This window comes from Nomascus leucogenys, chromosome 23 (assembly GCF_006542625.1).
Source record: "Nomascus leucogenys isolate Asia chromosome 23, Asia_NLE_v1, whole genome shotgun sequence".
NCBI lineage: Eukaryota > Metazoa > Chordata > Mammalia > Primates > Hylobatidae > Nomascus > Nomascus leucogenys.
The window spans coordinates 20,185,277-20,212,477 of NC_044403.1; the positions used below are offsets into that span (position 1 = coordinate 20,185,277).

The 27,201-nt window shown below is 42.4% G+C and overlaps 1 protein-coding gene across 3 annotated transcripts in view; it reads left to right on the plus strand.

The window, feature by feature from the left end:
- The window catches only part of GRIN2B (glutamate ionotropic receptor NMDA type subunit 2B), a 429,125-nt gene that overhangs the window by 360,501 nt on the left and 41,423 nt on the right, over positions 1-27,201 (plus strand). For all 3 annotated transcript variants that reach the window (XM_030804327.1, XM_003265527.4, XM_030804328.1), the window contains 5 exons: positions 6,544-6,746; positions 7,531-7,702; positions 7,928-8,081; positions 11,326-11,451; positions 14,353-14,582. In XM_030804327.1, coding sequence (XP_030660187.1) covers positions 6,544-6,746; positions 7,531-7,702; positions 7,928-8,081; positions 11,326-11,451; positions 14,353-14,582 — 885 coding nt within the window. The remainder of the gene's footprint in view (positions 1-6,543; positions 6,747-7,530; positions 7,703-7,927; positions 8,082-11,325; positions 11,452-14,352; positions 14,583-27,201) is intronic.

Consider the following 27,201-nt stretch of genomic DNA (forward strand, 5'->3'; position numbering starts at 1 on the left):
AAATCCCCTTCTTTGTATATAGGTAGATGTATTTTGAATGGATACAGAGAATGCAGGGCCATACAGTGTTAGAATGTTCACTTGGTTACAAAGAAACGAGGGGGAGAGGTAGTGCTGTAGTTTGAATGTGTCTCCCAAAGTTCATGTGTTGGAAACTTAATCCTCAATGCAACGTTGTTGAGAGGTGGGACCTTTTAGAGGCAATTAGGTCCTGAGGCTCTGCCCTTGTGAATGAATGAATGACATTATCACAGTAGTGGGTTGGTTATCAAGAGAGTGAATTTGTTATAAAAGTGAGCTTGGCCCTCTCCTGCTCGCTCTCTCACACATATTCTCTAGCCCTTCTGCCTTCTGCATGGGATGATGCAGCAAGAATGCCCTTGCCAGATGCCAGCACCTTTATATTGGACTTCCCAGCCTCTAGAAGTGTGAGGGATACATTTTTTTTTAAAAAAATATATTACCCAGTCTGTGGTCTTTTTTTTTTATAGTAGCAGAAAACAAACTAAAGATAGGTAAATAGAGAAAAACAAAGATTGAGCAAAATGAAGTAATAATATACTCAAACATTAAAAATCCTCAGAGTTAAGATGTATAGCTTTGGGGATGGGGAAGTGAGGGTGTCCTCCTGTCCTCGGATTTCTGCTCTATTTGGAGTCTGAGGCCTGCCCCCGGGCTGCAGGACAGAATGGGATGCAGAATTTGGGCTGCCTTGCAGAGACTCTGCCTCTTCCTTTAGCTTGCTCAGGGAAATAGCATGTAGCTTTAAGTTTCACATTTTAAAAGTCAGATGAAGGCTTAAAATAAGCAGCAAGTGTTTCATGTTACATCCAGATGTCATCTCAAGCAAAAAACAAAAACGCTTTGATTTTTGAAAAATAACCTTTGACGCCTAAAGAGGCTCTAATAAGTGTTTTTGTTCCAGAATCTTAAAAAATGACTTTCTATGCAGATAAGAGAGGCAGCCCGAGGAGACCGATGTCCTTTGCTAATCTGTGCAAGGACTGCAGCGGCCTCAATACCCTGCCCTGGTCCCTTCTCCCTTCTTCACAATGACACATTCGCCCTTCTGCTCACATCAACTGTTCATGGTGGAGGGACAAACGCGGGGGCTTTCAGAGAGGAACACAGTCTCTGTGGTCTTTTTAAATGTGTGGCCTTGTCAGGGTGCTAACTGGTGCCAATTTCACTGGCAGTAATGGAGGAATCTGTTAGCACAAGGAAGACTTTGAAGTCTAAAAGCATTACAGATTAGTTCCCTAGAATTTTCCTAAGGGAAGCCTTATGAGCCAAGTCCACTTGAAGGTACCACAGGTTTGTAAGGTAGATTTCCTTCTGAGGAGAAATTCCCATCTATTCAGGTGTTCAGCCTGTACCAAGAGAACTAAACCAGAAACTCTGAAACGCCACTGTTTTTCTGGGGGGAAAAAAAAAAAAAAAAAAAAAAAAAAAAAAAAAAAACTAGGCAAATATTTTTTTTTCTCTTGAGAAAGATGATTTTGGTCCTCAAGAGATCTTTTTAATGTTAGAATGGCAGATAACTGAATTTTTTGTAGACAGATGTTGTGAAATGTGCTTGTGGTAATAATGTTTGTTTAGTTCCCTCAAAGGAATTCTAAGTGCTTTACAGTCATTTTCTTCATTATTTCTTAAGGTTTTTTATTTTCTTGATCGTATTTTAATCTCAAGCATAAATTCTTTATTCAGTTCTTCTCGCTACATTGTCTCTGAAGTATCTCCTGTTAGCCTCATGTTCTACTGCTGTCTGCACTTCCAGGATTGTAGACTCACACCACTTCGGACATCCTAGATGCACTTTCAAGATGTTTGCTTGGTGTCTCTGGCTTCTCTTTCTCTATTTGCTATTTTTCATTGCTCTTTCAAACTTTTCCATTAATATTTTTCACCATACTTTCTCCCCCTTGAGAGAAGGATTGCTTGAAATACACCTTGTTCTTCTACATAATTTTTTTTCCTTTTTTGTTAATTTTAGTTGTTTACTCATTTGTAACTGCCTTGCTCCATAAAGAATTGGCAGTGACTAGCTAAACGTGTTCTTTAACATGAACCCTGTTTGTTGGAATTGGGAATCTGATATTCATAGATTTTGTTTTTCAAAAAAGCTTCACCTTTCAGTACTCAAGGAATTTAACTTTCCTTCTCATTTTTTTCTTGTTTCCTTGAAGAAACAAACAAAAAAAATGACAACTTTAAGGCGAGCTCATATTTTGTAGAAACAAATCGGATACTGCCATTCCTTCAAAAAGTAACCTCTAAAAGCACCTCTTCATTGGGCTTTAATTTGTAGGACGTAGACAGCCCCTGTCCTAAAGAAATTATGACCATGAAATTATGTGGAAGGCACCTCAGAATGCCACACACCTATTTTTACAGATGCAGAAACTGAGGCTCACAGTGTTTTAGAAATGTTTACAGCCTCAGAAATACTCAGAGACATGTTTACAATTGATTTAACTAAGACAAGTCACCTGAAACACTTAAAAAAATCATTCAAGAAGGTAGTAGATAGCATGAAATGATGAATGATTGGGTTCTGGGCAGTGATGAGCTGGTAGATGTTTAATAACAGGGGCCGGGGCTGGACAGAGGGAGCCTGATTGATAGTGTTTGCCAACTTCATGGTGCCCATGCCAGTTTCAAGCTACCAGCCTGACACCCTTGAACAAGGAGTTGGGAAGAGATGAGCACAATCCAGTCAGCTCTCGAGAGTGGCAGAGATCATCCGGCTACAGCGAGCAGGCCCGTAAGGAAGAGAACTGTGCTAGACAATTGCTCCCCATGCCTCAGACCTTACAGCTGTGAAAAATAATCCATTTTCATTTAGCCTCTGCACCACTCTGCTCCTTCACTCTTGCTCTTGCCTTGGCAGATAAATAACTCTTACCTCCTCAGCTATCATTTACATTTCAAGCCCCAGCTCAAAACGAGGGTCTCTGTGAGATTTCCTCTGATTCTTTTAGAAATCATCACTTCTACTCTGAATGCCAGAGTATTTTATTTATATCTTTTATTACAGTAATTACCAAAGCCTAACTTGTCAATGGATAGTGGATATTAAGAGTAATTACCAAAGCCTATTATTGTCGATGGATAGTATCTTTTCCCTCTAGACTGTCCTTGGAGGAAAAGGAACATGTCTTACTCCTTCATTGTCAGAGAAGCAGTGCAGTGTGGTGGGTAGGAGCCCAAGCTCTGGAGTCGGACTGCTCAGCTTCAAGTCACTTGCCATGGGACCTTGGGCAAGTCATCAAACCCCTCTGTAGCCATCTGTAAAATGAAACATTAAATGTGAGTCTCAATCTCACAGGCTCACTGTGATATAATGAGATTACTAGATATGGTCAGTGCCTAGCACATCTATGCCCTCAATAAATGCTACCTGGTATTGTTACCTCTAGCACATAGCCCAGTGCCTGGCACAGAATCGGTGTGCAGTTGTTGGTGGTTGAAATGAATGGACTTGAAGTAAGGATGTGACCTAGCTAACTTGGTAGGAAGTTGGGAAAGGGTGTGATAGAGGGAACTGCGTGAACAAACTATTGCTGGGGAAATGAGAATGATATATGTAATAAAAATCAGTAGATTATAGAATCATAGGATCAGAACCCAGTTTTCCAGCTGTGGTATGACGAACACAGAGCAGGGTAGGATCATTTGTACCTTCCCTTCACCCCATATGCTAGATGATGTATGTCTATAAATATACCATTGTTATTGCAATAGCTTTTGTAGACTGCTGATTGAAATATCTCATTTTCGATACTGTGCAATTGCTTTTTAAAACATCAAAATGCTAGATTTTGGGTACAAATACTGTTACATTTCATTCAATTTGGTTCAGTCCATCATTCCAACTAATTCATATCTCCTCCAAACTTGATTCTGCAATGCAGTTTATCTTTCCTCCTATCTAGTTTTCTGTTGTCTGCAATTTTGTAAGCATAACTTCTATTTTGTTTTCTAAAAGACTATCCAGGCCGCTTCTAAGAACAGAGTCCCCTGATATGACACCTTTTTTCTTTTTTTTTTTTTTTTTTTTTTGAGACGGAGTCTCGCTGTCGCCCAGGCTGGAGTGCAGTGGCGCAATCTCGGCTCACTGCAAGCTCCGCCTCCCGGGTTCACGCCACTCTCCTGCCTCAGCCTCTCCGAGTAGCTGGGACTACAGGCACCAGCCACCACGCCCGGGTAATTTTTTTTTTTTTTTGTATTTTTTAGTAGAGACGGGGTTTCACCGTGGTCTCAATCTCCTGACCTCGTGATCCGCCCGCCTCGGCCTCCCAAAGTGCTGGGATTACAAGCGTGAGCCACTGCGCCCGGCCACCAGTGACTTTTTTCTATGTTGGCAGTCATTCATTAAACAATCTCTTTTTTTCCTTTTTGGGTACAGATTTTAAACTCATTTCAAATCTATCAAAGTGTGCAATATCCATATTGTTCACAATAGTATCTGAGAAACTCTGGCAAAATATTATGTCTGTGGCATTTTTTCCCACAGATATAGTAAGTCTATTAGAAAAGAAAATGCAGCTAGTTTGTTGCAAAGTCTTCCTAATTAATCCATGTTAGCCCTTAATACCAACAACTTCCTTTTCTAAGTTGAACTAAGGATTCATGATGTAAAATAGTGAAATTAACTGTATCAAGGTAGGCTAGACTCAACGTACAGACCTTGACTATCTAGGTGAGAAATTTGGGCACAATTCTGAGGACAGTGAGAGATCGTTGAAATTTTTGAATCAGGATTATATGTTGAGGGAAGGTGATAGGAAATAAATAAATAAATAAATAAGTACTTTAGGGCTTCTTGACCTTTTACACATTATTGAAGGTGCAGAATATAAAACCAGTTTGGCCACTAGGGTAAATAGGCCTATTTGGGGAGGGGGTGACCAATGTCCTGGGCCCCCAGGACTGAGTCTCTCCTCTCCCAATTCCTACCTGCCCCAACTGGCAGCGGACATTAGTATCTCCACTGGCTGGAGAGCCATTTGGAAATTTCTGTTTTAGAAATAAGTAGTCTTAGCAATATAAGAAAAAACAGACTTGTACTAAAATCAGGATCAACAGTTCAGAGAAGTCTATACACATGAAGGAAAGCAAACATTTGGTTCAGTGCATGATTCTGAACAAAGAAGCAAAACATCATTTATACCCTTGAAAGAAAACCAAACAGCATCAGCCAAACAAGGACTGTGTAGGTACCAGATAAGATGGTAGCCCACGCCACCAAGCCACTGCCTGCATTATAATGATGCAGTAACACAAGGGCAGTGGCTATGCAGGCTACTGGACAAAGAAGCCAGGAAGGAGGGAGTCTGAGTTTTGCATTAATATGGAAATCCAAGCCGATTTGCTTGAAAATTTATGAAGTCCTACCAACTTGTTGCTTCTTATTGATTTCTGTAGTTAATAAATTAAGTAGTGCTGTAGTTCCTGGTGCCTCACCTGTTCTACTAATTTGCATTGCTGCATGGAGGAAATCATAGATTGAGAAAATGCAGGTGCTTGCAATCCATAATTCCTTAAGATAATTGAAGATGGTCAGTTATAGAAAATAAACAAGTGTTCCCTCTTTCTCCATTAAACTCAATGAGACAGAGAGAATAAGAACCCCCCAACAAAGCTATGTCGATTCCCTTATAAATAGGAATGAGTGGCTCTTCTGAAAAATAATGGAACCCATACATTTCTCAGGATGGTTGCCAGCAGGCCGCCATGTTCATGATTCAGGGGCACTGGCCTTTCACATTGGAGCCCATGTGGATGGTGCTCCCTGGTGTTGGGGCACTTAGCCTGTGTGGCCATAGGTGGTGGCTCACAGAGAGACATATCTGATTCATCCCAGGGCTTTCACCCAGCCCAGGAGGTGCACATCTGCATTGACCCATGTTCATCCCCAGCGTAACTGTGCTCCCTTCCCAAACAGTGTTTGTTAGTATTCTTTAATCCCAATTGGTAATTTTATTCCAATTCAGATCCACCTAGCTGTCCCCACTGGATCTCTTCTACAGCCAAAACACATCCTTTTGGCTCATTTGCTCCCATTGTTCTGTTGACCTTTCCAAAGCTATCTGCTGCTCTCACCATCATGCTCCTTGTTACAGTTAAATAGAAAAAACTGGCAGCCACACATAATGCAGGGAACTGCAGCATCCTCACAGCACTTACTACACAGTGCTGCAAGATATTTGTTTACATATCTGACTCCACTCACTGTGAGCTTCATGAAGGACAGAATGATGCTTCTTTGAGCCATGGGTCTTGCAGGGTGCCAGCACATAGTAAGTTCTCATTTAATGTTTGGTAAGTGAGTGATAAATGAATGTATTGCCTTTCTTACATTTGGACACAGTAGTCTCATTTGGGGCACATTATTTAAAAAGTATTCCTATCTCTAGTATGTACAATGTTGGCACTTGTTGGCTTTTGTTCAACTGCTTCCTGGGATTATTCAGACCATACTGGGATAGGCTGTTATGTTGTGGCCAGTGGTTTCTGATTCTTGTGTTCATCCTTGTGCAGGTGGGGAAGTGGAAAGACAAGTCCCTGCAGATGAAGTACTATGTGTGGCCCCGAATGTGTCCAGAGACTGAAGAGCAGGAGGATGACCATCTGAGCATTGTGACCCTGGAGGAGGCACCATTTGTCATTGTGGAAAGTGTGGACCCTCTGAGTGGAACCTGCATGAGGAATACAGTCCCCTGCCAAAAACGCATAGTCACTGAGTATGGCATCCTCTCAACGACTTTGGGTGGCATGGGAGAGTCAGCTTTGATGCACCTGTTAGCACTTGGCTGGCCTGAGACCTGAGGCATGAGAATTGGGCACTGTGTCTGATTTCTGGTTGCTTTTGAGCTGTGGGATTACTGGCAGCCCTCTGGTCTGATGTCTCATTCTGTCCAGATGGTGACCTGGGAAAATGATGGCTAACTTCCTATGCTAAAGTTTCTTTGGTCTTGCTTGGCCTCAATGAACAGGACCTCAAGTTTATGAAGATTTAAGTTTACTTCTGGTGTTCAAATATGTTTTCTTGGGCCAGCATGTCCCAAAATCTTGAGATTTAGAACCATTTTCTGAAAAATATAAAACTAATCTATGCTTTTAAAAGTGAGGATAATGGTTCTCCTTGGTGTGAAGTGCCTAGAGTGGGAAACAAGAGGCCTCTCGGGTGCTGGTAACTCTTCTGTATCTGGATCCAGGTGCCAATTAATGAGAGTTCAGTCTGAAAATTCATTGAACTGAAGCCTTCAAATATGCACCCTTTTCTTACGTATTTTGTACTTCAAAGGAGAATTAAAATTAAGAGGAAACATATCTCAATGCGATGAGATAATGAGAATATTGCAGGTCTGTTGTCTATTTCTTCACTCGAGTCTAGTATAAATTGTGCTGAGCTGTGAAGGGGGCCTGCTTTGGGATTGGAGTTTTTTAATGGCAAAGGGTAATAAATGTTGGCTTTTTGTACAAAGCCTTTTTTGTTTGTTTGTTTTTGTTTCTTTAATTGGCTAGGAATAAAACAGACGAGGAGCCGGGTTACATCAAAAAATGCTGCAAGGGGTTCTGTATCGACATCCTTAAGAAAATTTCTAAATCTGTGAAGTTCACCTATGACCTTTACCTGGTTACCAATGGCAAGCATGGGAAGAAAATCAATGGAACCTGGAATGGTATGATTGGAGAGGTGAGTGTCCACAAGGGCTGTTTCCATTTCCATTTTCATTTATTTTCCTTCTTTTAAATATATGTTTAAAACATGCTCACTTTATGCATTTCAGAAAATATAAAATGGCAAATAAGATGTATTATTGCCACGATACAAAGAAAACCACTGCTAGGCTGTATTTTCCTCATGGTGGTCCCTTGTCCTCCTGAATGTTTTAATTGGAGCATTGCGCCTTTCTTTTAGGTGGTCATGAAGAGGGCCTACATGGCAGTGGGCTCACTCACCATCAATGAGGAACGATCGGAGGTGGTCGACTTCTCTGTGCCCTTCATAGAGACAGGCATCAGTGTCATGGTGTCACGCAGCAATGGGACTGTCTCACCTTCTGCCTTCTTAGGTAAATGATGGGTTTGCTGGTGGAAGGAAATGGACATATAGATGGGGAAGTGAAATAAGGAATAAAGAAGGAGCACATGGCCTGGCTCTTCCAGCTCGGAGGTGGTTTGCTAGGAGCTCAACTCAGCCAGGGACTTCACTTAGGGACTTCAAAATTAATTGCTCTCAAACATGAAAGCTGATGAACACCCAGAAAAATAGGAAAGCATAATGTTGTCTAAGAAAGTAGTACTAGGCTGGTCCTCAGGGGCCTACTGTAGTCCCATTCCTGCCATTTAGTCAGCATGTGACCTTGAGCAAATTTGCTCTATCTGGTGACTCAGTTTCCTCATCCACAGGAGAAGTCATTTCAACCAGGCTGATCTCTGAGGCTACTTCCTGCCATAATAATTTCTAATTATGGATATCATTGAAATATCTATTTATTTTTAATTATCTGCAAGAATTGCGCTCAGTGCTACCAAAAAAGGATTTTTGTTTCCACACAAATTTTCTGAGGCTTTGCCAGATAGAGCTGATCTGATTCTTCCTCCCACCCCACCGCACCCCTCCCCATACCATTCTCTTCGGCATCGCTTAAATGTCAAAAATCTCAGATGTGATATAAGACTGGGTGAGATGAGGCCAAGATTTCAATTAGATGAGGTCTTTTGTGAGCTCATACCCCATATTTTTTGCAGGGGCCGTGGAATGAGGGGTTGGAAAATAAAATATCACCTTGAAAATAGAACACTGGGCTAGGAGAAAGGAGACTGGGTTTAGCATAAACAAGCCGTAAGCCCCTGAACGAGTCACCATCTCTCTAAGGGACATCAACATTTTTTAAATGGCGCTATTGCAGTAGACAGTGACTAACATTTCTTTAAGCTCTAACCATAGGGAATTAATTCAATTAATGCATTGCGAAGTGGAGTTATAGGCACCATAGAATTTTTCTATAAATTACTCAAATTTCCTAGCTAATCTTCTTACTCACAGTGAAGCAAATTCCAGCCTTGCCAATTTTATGTGAAATGTGATTAGATAGTACACACTGTATGCAGTAATTCTCATAGCTGCTGTACATATTTTATTTGCTTTTTTCCTGTGCAAAGATAATTGGAACATTAAGAGATATAAACAAAACCACATTCTAATTCTAACCTTGTCAGTACAGCACTACCTTAACTTCTGAACTGGCAGAGCCAGTGGTACATTAATATATCCCTGGAATAGCATAGAAATGTCAGGCAGGGTGTGTTTGGGTCTGTGTTCAGAGGAGCAGTTAGTTATAGGGATAAGAGAAGCCAACATTTATTGAGCACCTACTGTATAATGTGCCAGGCATCATTGTACATCCTTTGGTTATATTAACTCATAAAATGTTACTATACCCATTTTATAGCTTAGGAAACTGAATCTTAGACATATTAAGCCATTTTCCAGCAGTCTCTTAGCTGATAACTGGCAGCTCTAGGATTAAAATCCAGCTATGGTAGCCTTCAGAACCTGTGTTCTAGTACAAATAAGGCCGTTTCAGAGTTCAGCCCCTAACCCAGGAACCAGCGTGGGGGACAAAGAGCAATGTAATACAATGAAAAAACACAGACTTTTTGGCTCAGTTTGTAAACTGACCCTGACACTTTCTGAGTATGAATTGGAAAGAAACTTGACCTCTCAGTCCTAGTTTACTCCTCCATAAAATAGATAAGGTAATCCCTAATGAAAGGGCCATTAGAAGGATTATATATATAGTATGTGGTAAAAGTAGTTTCTAAATTGTAAAGACCAAAACAGACGATGTATTTTGTGTATAGAAAGTTTCCCTGGGCCTAATGGGAGGAAAAGACCATAGAGGTGGTGCTTTTACTCAGTTATTCCCCAATCATAGACAAAAGGGAAATCAGGGTAGAATTGCAATCAATTAGAGTCAAGTGTGCAGAGGTTTTCTCCGCACCTCTGGAGAGAGCCTTTGAATTGTACCTCTTACGCTCGCATCTCTAGCTGCCATTGAAAGGTTTTGCATTTCACAGTTGGTGTGTTAAGCACTGGGGCTTTATCAAGATCTTTTTAAAATTGATTAAGTGACCAGGCTTTTACAATTCCTTTGGGAGTTCAATAATAAAGTAGGTTTCAGAGTAAGAAATATATTTTCTAATTTTCAGCCAATTTTTCCCCTTTTTAAACTTCATCTTTATTAATGATTTGGAAGATGGAGAAAACAGCATGTTAATTCACTTAGTTATGAGTTTACAATGTGCTGTGACAGCTAAAAAGGCCAGAACTATTTTGAGACACAATTGAGGGAGCATTGTATCATGGGACAGAATAGTGATTGTCCCTTTTTATAGGCCTTCACAGAGATGGCTTCTGGAATATAGTGTCTAGTTTCTGGACACCTCCAAGCCAGAGAGATATTTAGCTCAACTGGAAAGGATTCAGCACACATGATTAAAGATATTAAAGAAAGCATGTGTGGAACATTCTTGCTACCTTGCCCAGTCTTGTCCCATCAACCCCATCACTTGGTAATGGGGGATAGATTGTAGTTGGTTTGTGAATTACAGCTTAGGCATGTTCCCTTGTCACTTGTTAAATTCCCACTGTTGCAGATAATAATATTTAACGTGGAAGGATTCTTTAACATTGACTTATATTCTCATACCCTAATGATGTCTGATAACATACAATACATCGAAATAGGTTGAAAAAGTGAATCTAGGCTAGGAAGTTTAAAAGAAATGATACAAGGGGGAAAGGGGGCTGGTTATTTATTGTACATAATTATTCCTGAACAAATTCAACTCTAAAATAGTAGGTAGGTCTGTTGAGAAAGACTGCATCTGCAAGGCTCAGAAGCATTGGAGAAGGCATTTCCAGGCCTCCATTACATGATGTGGCCATATAGATGAGAACATAAATTGAGTCAGTCCAATACAACTCACTCACTTCATAGCTAGTGCTTCTTCCAATTGCACCATTTACTGAAATACCCAGATATTGGTCCAATAATGGCAGAAACTGCCTCTACAACCTAAAAGGCTCATGGGCATGAAGCTGTCCTTCTCATGTATTTGAAGGAAGGTAATCCTTGATCTTTAAGGAAGTGGTTCAGTACAATCTAACCTAGGCCCTGGCTTCCTGAAGGCAGACAACACATTATGGTTTGTTCCCCACCCCCTAAAATATGAAATGAATATGTGAGTTAATTCGAATTCTTTTGCTCTCTGTTTTAACCCTGAGCACTGCTTTTTTCCCTTCCCCAGAGCCATTCAGCGCTGACGTATGGGTGATGATGTTTGTGATGCTGCTCATCGTCTCAGCCGTGGCTGTCTTTGTCTTTGAGTACTTCAGCCCTGTGGGTTATAACAGGTGCCTCGCTGATGGCAGAGGTAAGGCTGGCTGGAACCGCTGCATTTCCCCAGTTTTTTTTCTCCTTATTTTCAAATCTCTGGACTCCTCCTTTGTTATCTGCATTTTCCCTAGCATATCCATTTCTGAAAAGGAACCCTCAGGTGAACATTTCTAAGTCACCAGCTTGGCGTCTCTTTAGAAATACCCCAGTTAAGATGTTAGTTTGAATCTATAGGTGTGCTTTATGCCTGGCCCCAAACCTAGTTTCACTCCCAAGTAAAGGAGAGGAAAAACTGTTGGTAGATATGGGTATAGCATAAACACGTCATAGGAAACTATTTTGATAACCTTAGGCTGTGGGCAGTCTGTTGGAACAGATGTCACTAACAAGGCAGATTGTACACACATGTTAAGAACAAGAAGAAATGGATTGCCCCAGGGTATATGCAGGTGGTTGTGGCTGGTTGAGTTCCCCAGTGCCAAAGGATCACAACTGAGGTACCAGCTCTCCAAAGCATATGCCCCTGGCTCAACGCCCTTGCCAGAGAGTATAAAAGTTGGGTGTTGGAAATAAAATGAATGGGAAAGACCAATTCTCACTCATAGCTATTATTGGGTATGGTACAATTTCCTGGGTAGGTAGACCCAGAGATGTGAGGGCTGCCTATGTGTTTGAGGCATTTATGACAGTTTTTAAAAGTTCACATGATTCCTAAAGGGGACCATGGGATCTTTGTAAATAACTCCTCTAAAACTTCCTGAGAACCCCAGGATTAAGAAATAGTCTGCCTTCTCTGAGTCTTCTCCATTCCAGAATGTGAGCTCTATCCTAGAATTATACCTCCAAGAGGAAATATTCTTAATCCTGGCTACACATAAGAATGATCTATGGGGCATCTAAAAGACACAGGTGCTTGGACCTCATTTTCTGATTCACTAAGTCTAGGGTGGGGCTTAGGCCACTGTATGTTTCAAAATAGTGTTTCTCTATCTTGGTTGCATGTTAAAATAACCAGCCCCACCCTACACCAATTTAATAAGAATCTCTAAGTATACGGTTTCAGGCAGCGATATTTTATAAAATCTTCCTCATGCTTCTGTTGGATTCACAGTCCAAGCTGTGAAACACCACTTTACTGAAGTACTTCCAAGTGTAGACCTATCTTTTAATTTGGTTTGTGTATTCTGAGGTGGGAGTTGGGGTGTCTCCACTGCATGATACAATCAGGGGCCTTCCACCTGTGCTTCATCCAGAAGCCATGGCCTATATCCCAGCCTGTGTGGCACCAGTAAGAAGTGGAACATCTGGGAATCACATGAGTATATACTTAGGTCGGCAATGTCAAGAGCTAAAGTCAGTGTGCCTTGCCTCTTTCCCTTGAAAAAATAACAGGAGCCGAAAATCCAGATTTGCAAAGAAAGCTCAGAGCGAGGGCTTACAATTACTCACTTTACCAAAGGATGTTTGTCTTCACAGAGGAATTCAACATGGGGCCACTTTAAATATCAAGTCTCCTTAGAGCATTTTACAATTTATAAAACTTTGATTTATAAACAACTTTTTGGTTACACATCTGTTGCATGAAATAAGGTCCACACGCACAGATGTGTGTGCACAGTTAGATATCAGGTTCAACATGAGTTGTCCCTGATGATTTATTTGGCTGAGCAGATGCTATCAGGATCACAGATTACATCATAAGACCTGTGCAAATATGTTGTAAAACTGTGCAGGCAGATGTTCATTTCTGCAGTGGAGAGGCTACGTGGAGATTCAGACAACAGGCAAGATTTTACCATCAGCAAATAGAGATTGCAGTGAGGTCACAATACATATATGGGCAGAAGCCCAAGCACTGTCTGTGCAAAGGTTAGATGGGGGGAAATCAAAGTCAAAGGCAGCTTCCTTTCTCCCCTTAGATGCATGTAGCCAGGCCAGGATTCTATGGCTTCCCCTTTGGCCTTCCTGATATTCTATTTTTTTTTTTTTTTTTTTTTTTGAGACAGAGTCACGCTGTCGCCCAGGCTGGAGTGCAGTGGCGCGATCTCGGCTCACTGCAAGCTGTGCCTCCTGGGTTCACGCCATTCTCCTGCCTCAGCCTACCGAGTAGCTGGGACTACAGGTTCCTGCCACCACACCTGGCTAATTTTTTGTATTTTTAGTAGAGACAGGGTTTCACCACGTTAGCCAGGATGGTCTCGATCTCCTGACCTCGTGATCCGCCCACCTAGGCCTCCCAAAGTGCTGGGATTACAGGTGTGAGCCACCACTCCCGGCCCCTGATATTCTTTCACACACAAGCTTCTATGGCAGGAAACCAGTTGGGAAGTGTTGGCATTGGAGTGGGGTCAGGGTTGTCTTAGAGACATTGAGTGCTAAGTGCTAGAAGCTAAAGAAAAATCAGGAAAAAGTGCATTCCAAGCCATCTAGTGTCAGTGTAAACAGACTTGGAGAGGGCTTATGAATGGTAGAAAACAATCTTACACAATTCTTGCTGATGTTTTTGGAAGTTAGAATGCATTCTTGGTAGACACAAATATAAAATTTAGGAAAAAATGACAGTCATGACCCAAGTGTGACCATACTGACATATTCGGCCTGTGTTATTCAGTTTTGATGTGATCTTGAGAGGGTCTTGTATATGGGGGCAGGTTGATGGCTCCTCCAGAGGGGAGTCACGACTGTTAGTTTGAGAAAGACCACCCCACACACACCCCAGGCTTCTGGTTTTTCTCCTAAGGAACCTTCTGCAGCACCTCCTGAGAGTCCCTGGAAAAGAGAGATACACACTCTCAAATTTAAAAGCCGTCTATAAAAGGGCTCGGTTTTAGTGGAAGGGTTTCCTGCTCTGAGCAGGGACTCGCCCTGTGTATTTGTAGGTTTCAAGAGAACCAGCCATGATGGCTTAACTTTCGTCCTTGTCTTTTTGTCATGCCAGAGCCTGGTGGCCCCTCTTTCACCATCGGCAAAGCTATTTGGTTGCTCTGGGGTCTGGTGTTTAACAACTCCGTACCTGTGCAGAACCCAAAGGGGACCACCTCCAAGATCATGGTGTCAGTGTGGGCCTTCTTTGCTGTCATCTTCCTGGCCAGCTACACTGCCAACTTAGCTGCCTTCATGATCCAAGAGGAATATGTGGACCAGGTTTCTGGCCTGAGCGACAAAAAGGTAAGAGACTCATTTGAAATCTCCCATCTTTCCCTCAATCCTGTTCTCAGCCATACTCAAAGTTCTCATGTACCTGCTTGTCTTCTAAATTTTTGGAATTGACCATTCTTTCTTATGTTTCCTTGTATCGGAACATGGGAGTAGAAGTCAGTTTCCCTACTGAAATAATATGACTTCGTGCTGGCCTCCTGATTCGTGAAAAGTTGTCACTAGTACACCCTAGGCTGCAAATAAGGGGCTTGGTGTGTTAGCGGCTTTCTGAGTGCATGGTACCTCCTGTTGGATGTGGTTGGGTGGCCTATCTGCACAGGGCTGCCAGTGTGGGGTGTTATTAGAGGACCACCGCTGTGTACCCACACTGAGGAGATGGGCGCATGATGGCCTCCTTTTCTTCCCAGTGGTGTTTGGCTGTGGGCTCTCCCTTTGCTCCATTGCACACTCATGTGTTTCTGGGGCAGAGCAGGAAGAAGCATTGTGTCTTGAAGAGAAGTAACTTCTGTTTAACTGGATGATTTGGATGATTGCCGCTGTGTGGTGCTGATGAATGGGCTGCCCCCTTACTAATTGCAGGCCTCCTGCGGGCCTATGCAGTTGAGAGAGAAGGGAAAGTGTCTGCTGTTTTCCATCACTGCTGGATGAGGATGTACAAAACCCATTCTAAATACATCTGACCCTCCAGTCTGCCTGAAGCATCACATTTTCCATGGGAGATCTGTCTCCTGAAACTGTGTAACCAGGACTAGGGATGGGAGCCACTTTCATGGAGTGTCCCATAAAGCTTATGGCCAAAATAATTTTGGAGACTTGCACTTACAACACATTTTCTACTCTATTTCCTTAAGATTTAGAAAATGTGATATTTTTCTTCTCCCACCGCCCCCCCCAGCCAGGATGAAGCCATGAGCTATAGACAGGTGTGTCTTCAGACCAAATAGTACTTTGCACATGGGTTAGATTTGCCCAACCTAAAACCCTACACACTTAAGCAAATGGTCTGAGAAGAATGAAAAGGAGGAGATATTCTCTTCAGGGGCTCAGATTCTCATTTTTCCTTCTACATCTCTACTTATCAAGAACATTCAAAAGCATGTGGAGAAGATAAATAGTATCTTGAGAAAATGTATATATTTATTATATATAATATATATTTATTATATATATTTATTATATATTATATATTTATTATATATATTTATTATATATATTTTAAATATTTTATATATTTTATATATGTATTATATATATTATATATATATATTTTTTTGAGTGCATGGTATCTCCTGTTGGATGTGGTTGGGTGGCCTATATGCACAGGGCTGCCAGTGTGGGGTGTTACTAGAGGGCCGCTGCTGGGTACCCACACTGAGGAGATGGGTGCGTCGTGGCCCATGGAAAATATATACTCCACTGTGCTTACCCCTTTGTGTTATCTGTTTCTCTGATTTGTCTTCTTTTTTGCTTTATTTTTCTTCCTTATTTAAAAAAAACTTCTCGTATTTTTTTCTCTCTTATTTGGAAGCTTTTATTTACTTCTCTCATCTCATGATTTCTGATACAGTTATATATTCATCCATTTATTAATCCATTTTTAAACCTCTCTCTCATTGTTCCGTCATCAACATCTTTCATCACGACCCTAACTAAAATTTAAGTCGGACACCTCCTTTCAGTCCCATTTGCAGCCACTACCACAATCACCTTTTAGTGACTATTTCTGTAACCTGGACAGTAATGGGGCGGAGAACAACCTCTGGGCTCAATACTTGGACGTGGCTTAGGGCAAGGTGGACCACGCCCACCTCCTATTGTTTGGATGTCTGATCCCTTTAAATCTCATGTTGAAATTTGATCCCCAGTGTTGAAAGTGGGGCCTAATGGGCAGTGTTTGGGTCATGGAGGTGGATCTCTCATGAACAGATGAGTGCCTTCCTTGGGAAGGGTGGGACTGAGTGAGTTTTTGCTTTGTTAGTTCCCATGAGAATTCTCCCAACAGCTGATTGTTAAAAAGAACCTGGCTCCTCCCCTCTCTCTTGCTTCCTTGCTTGCCAAATGATCTCTGCACATACTGGCTCCCCTGCCCCTTCCACCATGAGTGGAAGCAGCGTGAGGATGTCACCATATGCCCAAACTTGAAGTTTTCCAGACATCAGAATTATGAGCCAACTGAATCTTTTTCTTTATAAATTACCTAGTCTCAGGTATTCCTCTATAGCAACCCAAAATGCACTAAGGCACCACCCTAAAACATGGATGTTGCAGAAACTTGATGGGCCATGCCCCATGTGTAGACTTGTCAGAGATGTGGCAGACCATTTCTTCACATGAGGCTGTGGCAGAGATGTAGTAGACTATGTACCCACACAGAGTACAGCAGGGCCATGTCACCATGCATGACATGGCAGGGCTGTAGTGTATCATGTCCTATGCATGCTTATAGCACTGTATGGTGAGATCATGTCACTGTGCATCAATATGGCAGAGATGAGGTAGGTCACAGACCTTCTTGGGGGTCTGGACTGTTAAGTGGAGGATCTGCATGGGTATCAAAATGTTTCCTTCAAATGTCTCGAGAATTATTTGGCATAATGCACTTATGTTTCTCTTACCTTTATGGGCCACGCAGTAACAACTGAATGCTTTTCTGTTTGAACTAAGCATAACTGAGATGGAGGAAGGTAGTTTTCTTTTCCATGATTTTGAAGTAAGTATCATTTCTAGGCTTCTTAAAGCAGACAGGATATGCACATGTCTGTCCTCCATACCATGCTGATTATGTTCTAAAAGTTGGAGCCCATCAGTTTGTTTTATAGAATGAAGACAGTTGTGTGTGTGTATGTGTGTGTGTGTGTGAGAGAGAGAGAGAGAGAGAGACTTTCAAGACCTTTGCAAATAATTTCCACTGTGACCCCAGCTCTGCAGTCTCATTGGCCAATGCTTGGGTTCCCGCATCTGATATCCTGGGTATCCACAACTGTTCATCTTTTTCAGCCATACCTCTGTCTGTGCATCTGCCCAGGAGGCTTTTTTCTGCACTTTTTCACTCATCAAACTCCTACTGAAACTTCAAAACCTAGATTAGAGATCCCTTTATTTGTGGAGCTTCCCCTAGCTCATCTGGGAAATTAGTCATTCTGTGCTCTATTATGGCAACTATTCAAATCTTTATTTTATCTTCCACATTCTGTTACAATAATCTATAGGCCTATACCTGACCACCTATTCCTCTGTCTGACCATGAACTCCACAAAGTCAATGACCATAAGTTGGTCATCATTAAGACAAAAAAAAAAAAAAAGGTCTGTGGGGAGAGAGGAAGAGAGGTTGTATTTACTTAAGAGCCCCTGGCAAAAACAACGGACCCAGCATCACAGGCAAAGAAAGCAACAAGTCAGCAAGTGCCCCTTAACAGCTGTTTACTTTGTAAATGGTTATCTGATACATTTCACAACTTTGTAGATGACAAAACAGTAAAGTGTAAGCACCCTACCAGAATCTGTCAACATGATTTACATAATTATAAAAAACATTTAAGTAACTAAGGACTGCATATCAGTGTCAGAGACAGTTATATAAATCAGAAAGAGAGTTTCCTGAAAATATACTTAAAATGTTAAAATTCTTATAGACTTACTTACTTACAGTCTAACACCTAAAGAAAACAAATTATTGGGACAGGGTATGGTAATGCATGAGAGGAAGTGTATTCTGTGAATTTGGAAAAAGGATAAAGACATTCAAACAATAATGTTGAAAAAAGAAATGAGGTGATTTTGAAGATTATTTTCCAATGTGATTAGATTTTTATCAAGGAAGTAACATTTAAAATGGAGAAGGGTTCCTAAACTTGTTTTGACTCTTACAGATGATATATCTTCCATATAACTCAGATCAAGTGATAAATATCTTGGAGTGATAATGGAAAGATATTTGTAGCCATTGGATTTGTAGCTTTTAAAAAATTATCTTCAGCTTTTTTGCAGAAAAAAATGTACTCAGATTTCATTTGTGTTAAGGTAGAAAACCAGAGTTAAATTTCCATGAAAACCTATTTTCGTACTCCTTTATACTGGAAGGCTTCCATTTTGCGGTAGCACATTACAGTGAATTCAGAATTATTCCACTACATGCTGTACCTAAATATGGGTGCAAGTTCTAACATTCAGCAACCCAACTGTACATTCCATCAGCTCCCCCAGTGGGAGGAGGGTGTAAGGGAGCTAGTGACATCTTTCTTCTCTTAACAAAGAGCCCACAGTGCATTCTCATATTTCTCACCCATCCAGATGGATTTCTCATTTTGCAGTCTGCCAACCATAGTATGAAGGAAAAAGAGCTTGGCCAGTGAGGGAAGGGGGACATATTTGCTGGGCACTAGGTACATTTTGTATGCTCTGTGTATGCTATTTGGATAATCGTCATACAGGTGTGATTATTCTCATTTTACAAATAGGAACACTGAGACTCTGGAAAACTAGTAACTTCCCCAAAGTTATACATTACCAAGTGACAGAGCCAAAATTTGAGTCCCTATGTATTTGGCTCTAAAATCACTCTGCCAGGGTGTTTCTCTTGGAGCTAATCTCAGGGAAAGCTGTGACATAGATAAGGATTGGAATTGACACCCCTGCCCCCACTTTCCTATTTAATTCCCTATCCTTTAATATAATGCCTTGATTCCACTTAACAGGGCACATTAACACCACCACTACTATTACTACTAATAATAATGTTTATCATTGTTATTATTATTATTAATATAGCTTCAATGATAACATCCCAGCTAAGATTTTTTTCAGCTCTTACAAGCCAGGCATCATGCCAAATATATTTCATAGATTATCTTATATAATGGTGCTATTAATATCTTTATTTGTAGATGAGGCAACTGAAGCTTGGAGAGGTTAAATAATTTGCCCTTATGGTATTCCTGGCTCACTATAGCTCCTGAACAGTGTGCCACCCTGTTTAGACCCTGATGCTATTTGATGCTTTTTCCAGTTATTCACTTTTCTTCCTACATTCCTATCTACCTTATCAAAGCCTAACAAGTTAGATCCTTTCCCCCTACTAACATGTAGCTATCTAATTAATTGAGCCATAATAATTAGGTAGTATTGTAACATTTGCACTTTATTTAATAAGCCTTTTAGAGACACTATTTTAAATAGAGAAGAATGGTGATTTCCAGTACTTGGGCAGGCTAATGGCCCTCAAATTGACTTTAGCCTGTGTATAGAGTGACCCTTAGCTTTAAGCTACTGGTGGATGGTGGAGAACGGTGGCACCAGGAGTGAGAAGGGACAGTTAGGGGGTCACTGGAGTCTGGGGTCAGATTGAAGGAAGCCCACAGGGAGGTGGAGGCTGCTAAAGTCACAGCAGGTTGCCGTTTGACCACTGGGCTCTCAAGGGTATCTGGCTGCAAATGATTTCACACGTTCCTACCACCATTGTGACACATGCCTGAAATATATTTTGCAGCTCTTTTCCTCAAGGAACTAGAGGAGTTTTATTAACTTTCAAATGTCAAAAATGTGCTCATCTGCTTACCGAGGGTAGCTGTCTTTGCCTGCAATGCTGGAGGTACAATCAGGATGGCCACGTAACACCTAAATGAATAATGAGTCTTCTGGGTTTCCAAGAAGTCCCATGGGGGTCTGGAAGTCACTTCATATTCTTTTGGGATATAGGAAGGGCATGGCTTTTAAATCAATATGCAGGCAAATAAATAAATATGCGTTCTGGAACAAACTCAGCCTGGTGATAAGCAAATTTACACCACAACTGCCCTGAAATGGTGGGTGGTTGTTGAGCATGTGTGAGGAAATGGGGCCATGCTTTCCACTGCACAAATTTATTTTCCTGCCCTATTAACTTGAGGCTGGAAGCCAGCAGGAGACAGCCAACCTCCCGCCCGATCTGTCACACCCTTTTCCTGGCCCAGATCATCTCGCTCAGACCATGGAATACTGGGCTAAAAATAGCTTAATTGAGAAAGTAGCAGTCATGACCAACTAGCCAGGGAGGTAGTAATGAGGGCCTGGATTGGACCTCTAGGTAGCTGAGCAAAATGTAAGGGTATGAGTCATGCATGGGAGTCCTCTGGGCCTGTCAGGCAACTATTCCTCTTGGAGCTACTGATCAAGAGCAGGTCTGGAAAATGTAAAACTCCCCAAATCCTGGGAGTGTCCGAGGTACAGAATGCACATGAGAGGGGGAAGGACACCTGCCTTTTGTTCTCTTAATTGGCAGAGCCAGTCTGACCCTTTCCATGGACTGCTGTCCCAAGCGCTGAGCCTCCTTCATTCCTGCCAGGGTGACCTCCATCGAAATGGGTCCAGAACAGATCCCTGGGGCTTGGCTAACCCCAGGTCTGTCCATTAGGGTTGACTACCCCCACTTCTTCTCCGGCATTATTTAAGAATGGGTCTGCTATGTCCCCCAACAGGTACCCCCAAGCCCTAATTCCTGAATCCATCTTTACTGAGACAAGAGATCCCTAACTTCAGTTCAACATCCTGTGGCTTAGTAGTGGTCACCGTCCAAGTCATGGGGGGCAGATGACCCAGAGTTGATGACTGGGTTCCTGGCAAGGCTTCACAGTTGCCTTTTACTCCTTCCTCTTTTGTGGTCCCCTTCCCCTTGAACGGCCCTCTTTCCCTTGAACGACCACCTGCTTCTTGCCTTCCCATGACTTCTAATACCATATTCCTCACCTCTAAGCTCTACTACCTTGTTGGGGCCTGAAGTGGGTTGAATTGTATCCTCCCAAAGATATAGTCACATCCTAACCCCTAGAACCTATAAACATTGACCTTGTTTGAAAAAAAAAAAAATCTTTGCAAATGTAATTAAGTTAAAGATCTCAAGATGAGATCATCCTGGAGTATCCAGGTAGACACTAAATCCAAAGACAATTGTTCTTATAAGAAAAAGGCAGACACAGATTTGACAAAGAAGGGGAGAAAACACACAGATGAGAAGACAATATGAGGATGGAAGCAGACACTGGAGTGATGCAGCCACAAGAACACATGGAACCACCAGAAGCCAAAAGAGGCGAGATATGGATTCTCCCCTAGAACCTTTGGAAGAAGCACAGCCCAGCTAACACCTTGTTTTGGAACTTCTGGCCTTCAGAACTACGTGAGAATGAGTTTCTGTTTGTGGCTATTTTTTATGGCTGCCACAAGGACCTAATACAAGGCCTTCGTGACTTCTTCTGTAATCTGCACTTTGAGCTCATTGCATCCTTTAGACTTCAGTCCTTCTCCTCTTTGTCCAAATTTGCATTGTCAGTCTCCCAGCCCCATCCTTTCAAAGTGAGTATTTCTTACAGTGGGATCAGATTCAGTTCCCCTCTCCTTTGCCTGGAAGAATGGATCCAGTTTGCACTGAAGCTTTGCAGAGACATGCTTTATAGACAGTCTTCTCCTTGCTGGTTAATTTTGGGGAGACAATACAAAACCTGAGTGTCATTGTGTGCTCCCTTTTGCTGTGTCCTTGAGCCGGATTAATGTTAGTTTCTCACAATACATACTACACTGCTTATGTGCACACTTCCCCACTACCTTCTACGAGGCCTTTTAGTAGTGATGTCCTTTTCAAAGGGAATTGAGGACATGTTTCTGTGAGATGTATCACTTTCACAATTTCTTTGTGCAGAAAAACACTAATGCACTCTTCTCATATTCTAGACTGTGCCATGTTTAAATCACAGAACTGGAAGATACTTTATTTGATTATCAGGCACAGGGAACTCTTTTCTCATCAAAAGCAAACAGGTGTCCTCTCTCTTCTTGTAGCCTTATCCTCCTTGTTACACAGGAATGTACATACACATACACACATACTCCTACCCTCCAAGACTACATAAAGGTACCAAGATAACTGGATAGATAGTAACTTAGCACTCACAAAGCTGCACAAGGAACACAGGTTTCCCGTGTGCATAGAAGATTTACTAAATGAAAATGAAAGAAAGTTTGTCTTTGTTACCTGGGTAAAGAATTTAGCTTTGTCTCATTCTGCTGATATTAGTAGACTCATCTTTTTGTGAAACACAAAAATGAAATGAAATGAAGGAAGGAGAAGGAAGGAGACAGATGGAGAGAGTATGAGGGGAAGAGGAAGGGAGGGAGGGAGGAAGGGAGGTAATCAGAAGCCAATGCTGTCCTGGATCTGCTCTGTATTACCCTTCTTAGAAAGGTATCCCTATGCAAGATATTAGAGGACCAGAGGCTTCCTGGAACTACAATTTTTTTAATGCAACTATGCAAACTAGCATGAGTATGAATTCGCAGTTTTGTCACCTGCATTGAATTGAACTAGGCCCAAAATTAAAGCCAAAAATAGGCAACAAACAATTTTAATTAACAAAAATCTAAGTACACAGCATGGGATGTTGTCCTTTCAGATTTGGATGTTCTGGATGTGGGAGAGGCTAGCGAGCACTTCTTTTAACTGTTGGAATCATTGAATTTGTCTGTAGCTTCTCTATGGGTCCTCTCCCAGTCAGACTGACTCTCCCAGGTGGGGAGGAGCAAGTGGCTCTGAGGATTCCCACCAATTTCAAATCTATTTACAGCCAAGTCTCTGTTTCTATAAGAGACCTATTCTATTTAGCTAACTGTTGAAGGCAGTTGCTTTATTCCAAAGTTTATTTACATAAAATAGGAGAGTTCCCCAACATTCTTTTCTGATTAAAAACAAAAAATTATCAATGTTTTAGTATGGGGAGGGCTAATCTTTTATAAGTTCACTAAATCGTGGGTTGTGGATTGAGAATTTATTAAGAATTAATGTTTCACTTCTGAACAACTAAGTTCAAGTCATTTGAGACGAATTAAAGCAGCATGGAAATTTATATGTGGCCAAAGCATCAAGCCTAGAATGAGTCAGGTTTTAAAGATGTCAGAATTATATTCACAATGAAAATTGTGGCCAGGGCTGCTCTGGGCTTTTGTGTTTCAGCCTTGTTACCTCCAGCTGTAATGGTGGCAAGAGTGGAAAAGGTGTACAGCCTGCTATATTTTTGGAACCTTTCGGCCTAGCTGGGCATATGCGAGGGCTGCTGGGGGCCTGAGACTCCCTGAGGCTAGGGAAGCCCAACCATTTAGTTTACGATTCCACGTCGAGATTTCCTGTCCAGCATGGGTCACAGAGAGCCATTTAAAGACCAAGTGGCTGACACTCTGAAAACACTATAGTCTCGGATGTTTCCTCTCCTATTTTACTCCAGTGCCACTCAGGTGATGGCTTTGATGGAGAGCATCAGGAGCATTGGCTTCAGGCCAACATGATCCTGAGAATGGCCAGAGTGGAGAGAAGAAAATGAGCAGGCAAGCCGACTCCCTCAGCACAGAGCAGCTTGGATTGTCAGCTGTCACTCCAGGAGGAAGTCAGGAGGAGGAGGCTCAAGGCCTCGGGTCCTCACTTTAAACAGGACGTGGCTAGTCAGTACGAGAAGTTGTTTCTGTTTGGGAGTGCACAGGAAGGAGTAGCTGCCAGGAAAGTGGTGGGGTAGAACGGTGCATTGATATCAAAATTATCTGGAGAACCCTTTCAAACTAAGTAGGACTCTGTCCAACCAGCTGGAAATAAAAGTACAGGTGCCCAAAGCTCCCACCTGTGCGGCACTACTCTGTCAAGGAGGTAGCCAGGAAATCAAAATTAAGAAAAGGATTGTGAGAGAAAAGTACTTTGGGGTGGTGGAGGGGGTGGCGTAGCTGTTGGAGGGCTGTGGAATTCTTTTTTCTGTACTTTTTAACCTACTGAAGCTGCTTTGAGGGGGTCATCTAGAGAGCTTTGTATACACCCCCTGCAGTTAGAATGGAGAAGGGCTGGCATTTGACCCATACCTGAGAAGACTGAAGGTGACAGGTCTTGGTGAGAACTGGTCCCTGGCTGGTGGGCCACACTCCCCACAATGGCTAGATAGATCTGTTTCTCAAGACCAGATGAGGCCATATGGGAAGGAGGGAGTCAGTCTGGGCCTGAGGTCACAGGAGGTGTTTTTCAAGGCTCCCTGCCCAAAGGGCTTCCTTCCCAAGATAAGGCAACTGCAATAGAAAGAGTCAGGAGGGGTGCGGTCCAATGGAGAAGCTGGAGGGACTGCTGTGAGTGACCAGCTGCACTGCGGTTGGTCCAGTGTTCTCCCTGAGAGCATTTCTGGGGAGCCCAGAACTTGCCAGGCAAGGAGGACATCTGCCATGCCTAGGGAGTGGCAATGCCAGACCACTGCGGTGCCAGCCAAGGAAGTGCTTTCCTGCCTCTGCAGCTCCTCCTTTCCCTGACACCACTGCCTTCCACCCCACCCTAGAGTGGAAGGAGAACAACTAGAGTGAATGCAGGATCTGTAAGAGCTGGCATCACGTTGAGTTTTATTTCTTGGCTAGATGATAGCCACTGGGATTCCTGGGGCCAAACCTGCCTATTTCTCTCTGCCCTTATTATTGAGCTATGTAATGAACATATATTATGTGCCAAGCCTACTATTAAACTCTTCACATACGGTTCTACTGTTACCGATGGAGGGTCTTGACCAGAAGTTATCCAGGTCCTTGGTATTTTGAACAAAGATTTGAACAAAGCACACAAACAAAGTAACCGAGTAATGAAACACAGGATCGAAGCAGCAAAAGCAGAAATTTATGAAAGCGAGAAAGCACTCTGCCTGGTGGGAGTGGGCCCGAGCAAGTGGCTCAAGGGCCTGGTTACAAAGTTTTCTGGGTTTTAAGCACCCCATTTGAGGTTCCTATTGGCTACCCCTTGTCTGGATGAAGGATTTGGTCTGTGGCTAATTAAAGGCTGAGGTGAATTGGTGCCCTACGCAGATAAAGGGATGGTCCCAGCTTGGCCCACGGCCAATCCAAGGCACTCTCCCTTTTCCATCTGAGACTTGGTGGAAGGAGGAGGTTGGTAGGGAGAATAGCCTTTGATCCTTTGCTACTGGGAATGGGAGATGGGGTTTTTCCTTTCGGTTTAGCTTCAGGAAGTTTGTGTTAATTGGCCTTAGGTTCCCTGCCCCCAGGCCCAGGTTTTTTCTTCTTGATCCAGCTTTGGGAAGTCAGTGCAAATTGGCCTTAGATTCCCTGCCCCCAGACCTTGATGTTTTTCCTTGATTCAGCAGGAGTTGGCCTTAAGTTCCCTTCCTCCAGACCCTATTCTCCTGCCTCACTACTTTTAATCTTTATGCCCACCCTTTGAGATCACCATTATTAACATCATTTTACAGATGAGGAGAGTCATCTAAGGATTAAGCAAATTCACCTAAGTCACACAACTAGAAAGTGAGGGTTCCAGGATTTGATCCAGAGAGCTGACCCCACAGCCTGCATCTGCCCCTGTGAGACTGCACTACCAGAGCCCTGTGTCTTCTTTGTGTGGACACAGGAAAGTGGGGCACGCTTCTAGAGGCATTGGCCTGAGGCAACGGAATCTAATAAAGCCCCTGTCCTGGGGACCTTCTCTGGCCTGGCTTCTTGGATTCTCAAAGGAGTGATAATGGGGCTCCGGCCAGAGACCACTCATTATCCAGCTGTGAGTGCACAGGAACCTGGAAGAGACTTTGTTCATTCTAACCAAAAGTATTTCCAGCGAAGTTTGTTTTCTTCATTTGTGCACATACAGCCCCGTGCACATTTAAGAACCACTTATTTAATGAGAGTTGACTGGATGAATGAATCAAAAAGACATCGAATATTATTGGGTGTCATGTTTTCTCTCTGCTAGGCAGTAATCAGTGTGTTTACTTAATCCAGCTACAAAGGAAAAGATCCCACTCTCAGCAACCTTCCCTTTATGGGAAAAGTGTAAAAGGCAGAGAGGGAAGAAATGGAGAGGAGGGAAGGATACCCTACTTCATCCCTCCATCCTCATCTCAGAAGGGAAATAGAGCAAGAGCAGTATTTAGTTTCTGAAGTACTCGTGACAAGGAGACCATGAGTAGCTTAAGGCTATAAACCACCTTGATATTAATTTCCTAAATGCTTAATTCTGCAAAACTCCTCTACACATCTCCCAGCTTATCACTAGCACCACAGTTTTCTGAGTCAAGTATTAGCCAGCTGTGTTTCTTGCAAGCACTGATTGCCAACAGACCCTGAGACAGCTGGGACTCCGCCTTTTTTGGACTGGGTACAAAAGAGATGTTGAGCTGGGTGTTATCCTGGTACTGAAGAAAGAATACTGTGATTTCTAATGATGTCTCCGAGTGGCCTCAAATACAAATTGAACAAGATGGCTAACAGCATTGTGTCATGAAGGACTCTGCAGCTGAGGACCTCTGGGGTTCAGGAACCTCTGGGAAGTGAGCCTTCTTTTTTTTTTTTTTTTTTTTGCTTACAGAAAAAAATGCACTTGAACACACAAGGTTATTAACTCACATGCCTTTACATGACACACCCATCCATCCCTGCGAACACACCAGCACATAACACCACATAGGGTGCAGATGTGGTTTTGACTTGGAGCACTGAGCAATTTTCTGCTTTTCTTTTTATCCTTTTAAAAGCGCACCAAAGTAATTGTGGCCAACTACCTATAAATCCCTTTCTCTCTGCCAGTCAGGGCTGCCTGAACAGGCAAGAGGTGCTCTCACCTGCTTCGTTATGCAAATTGT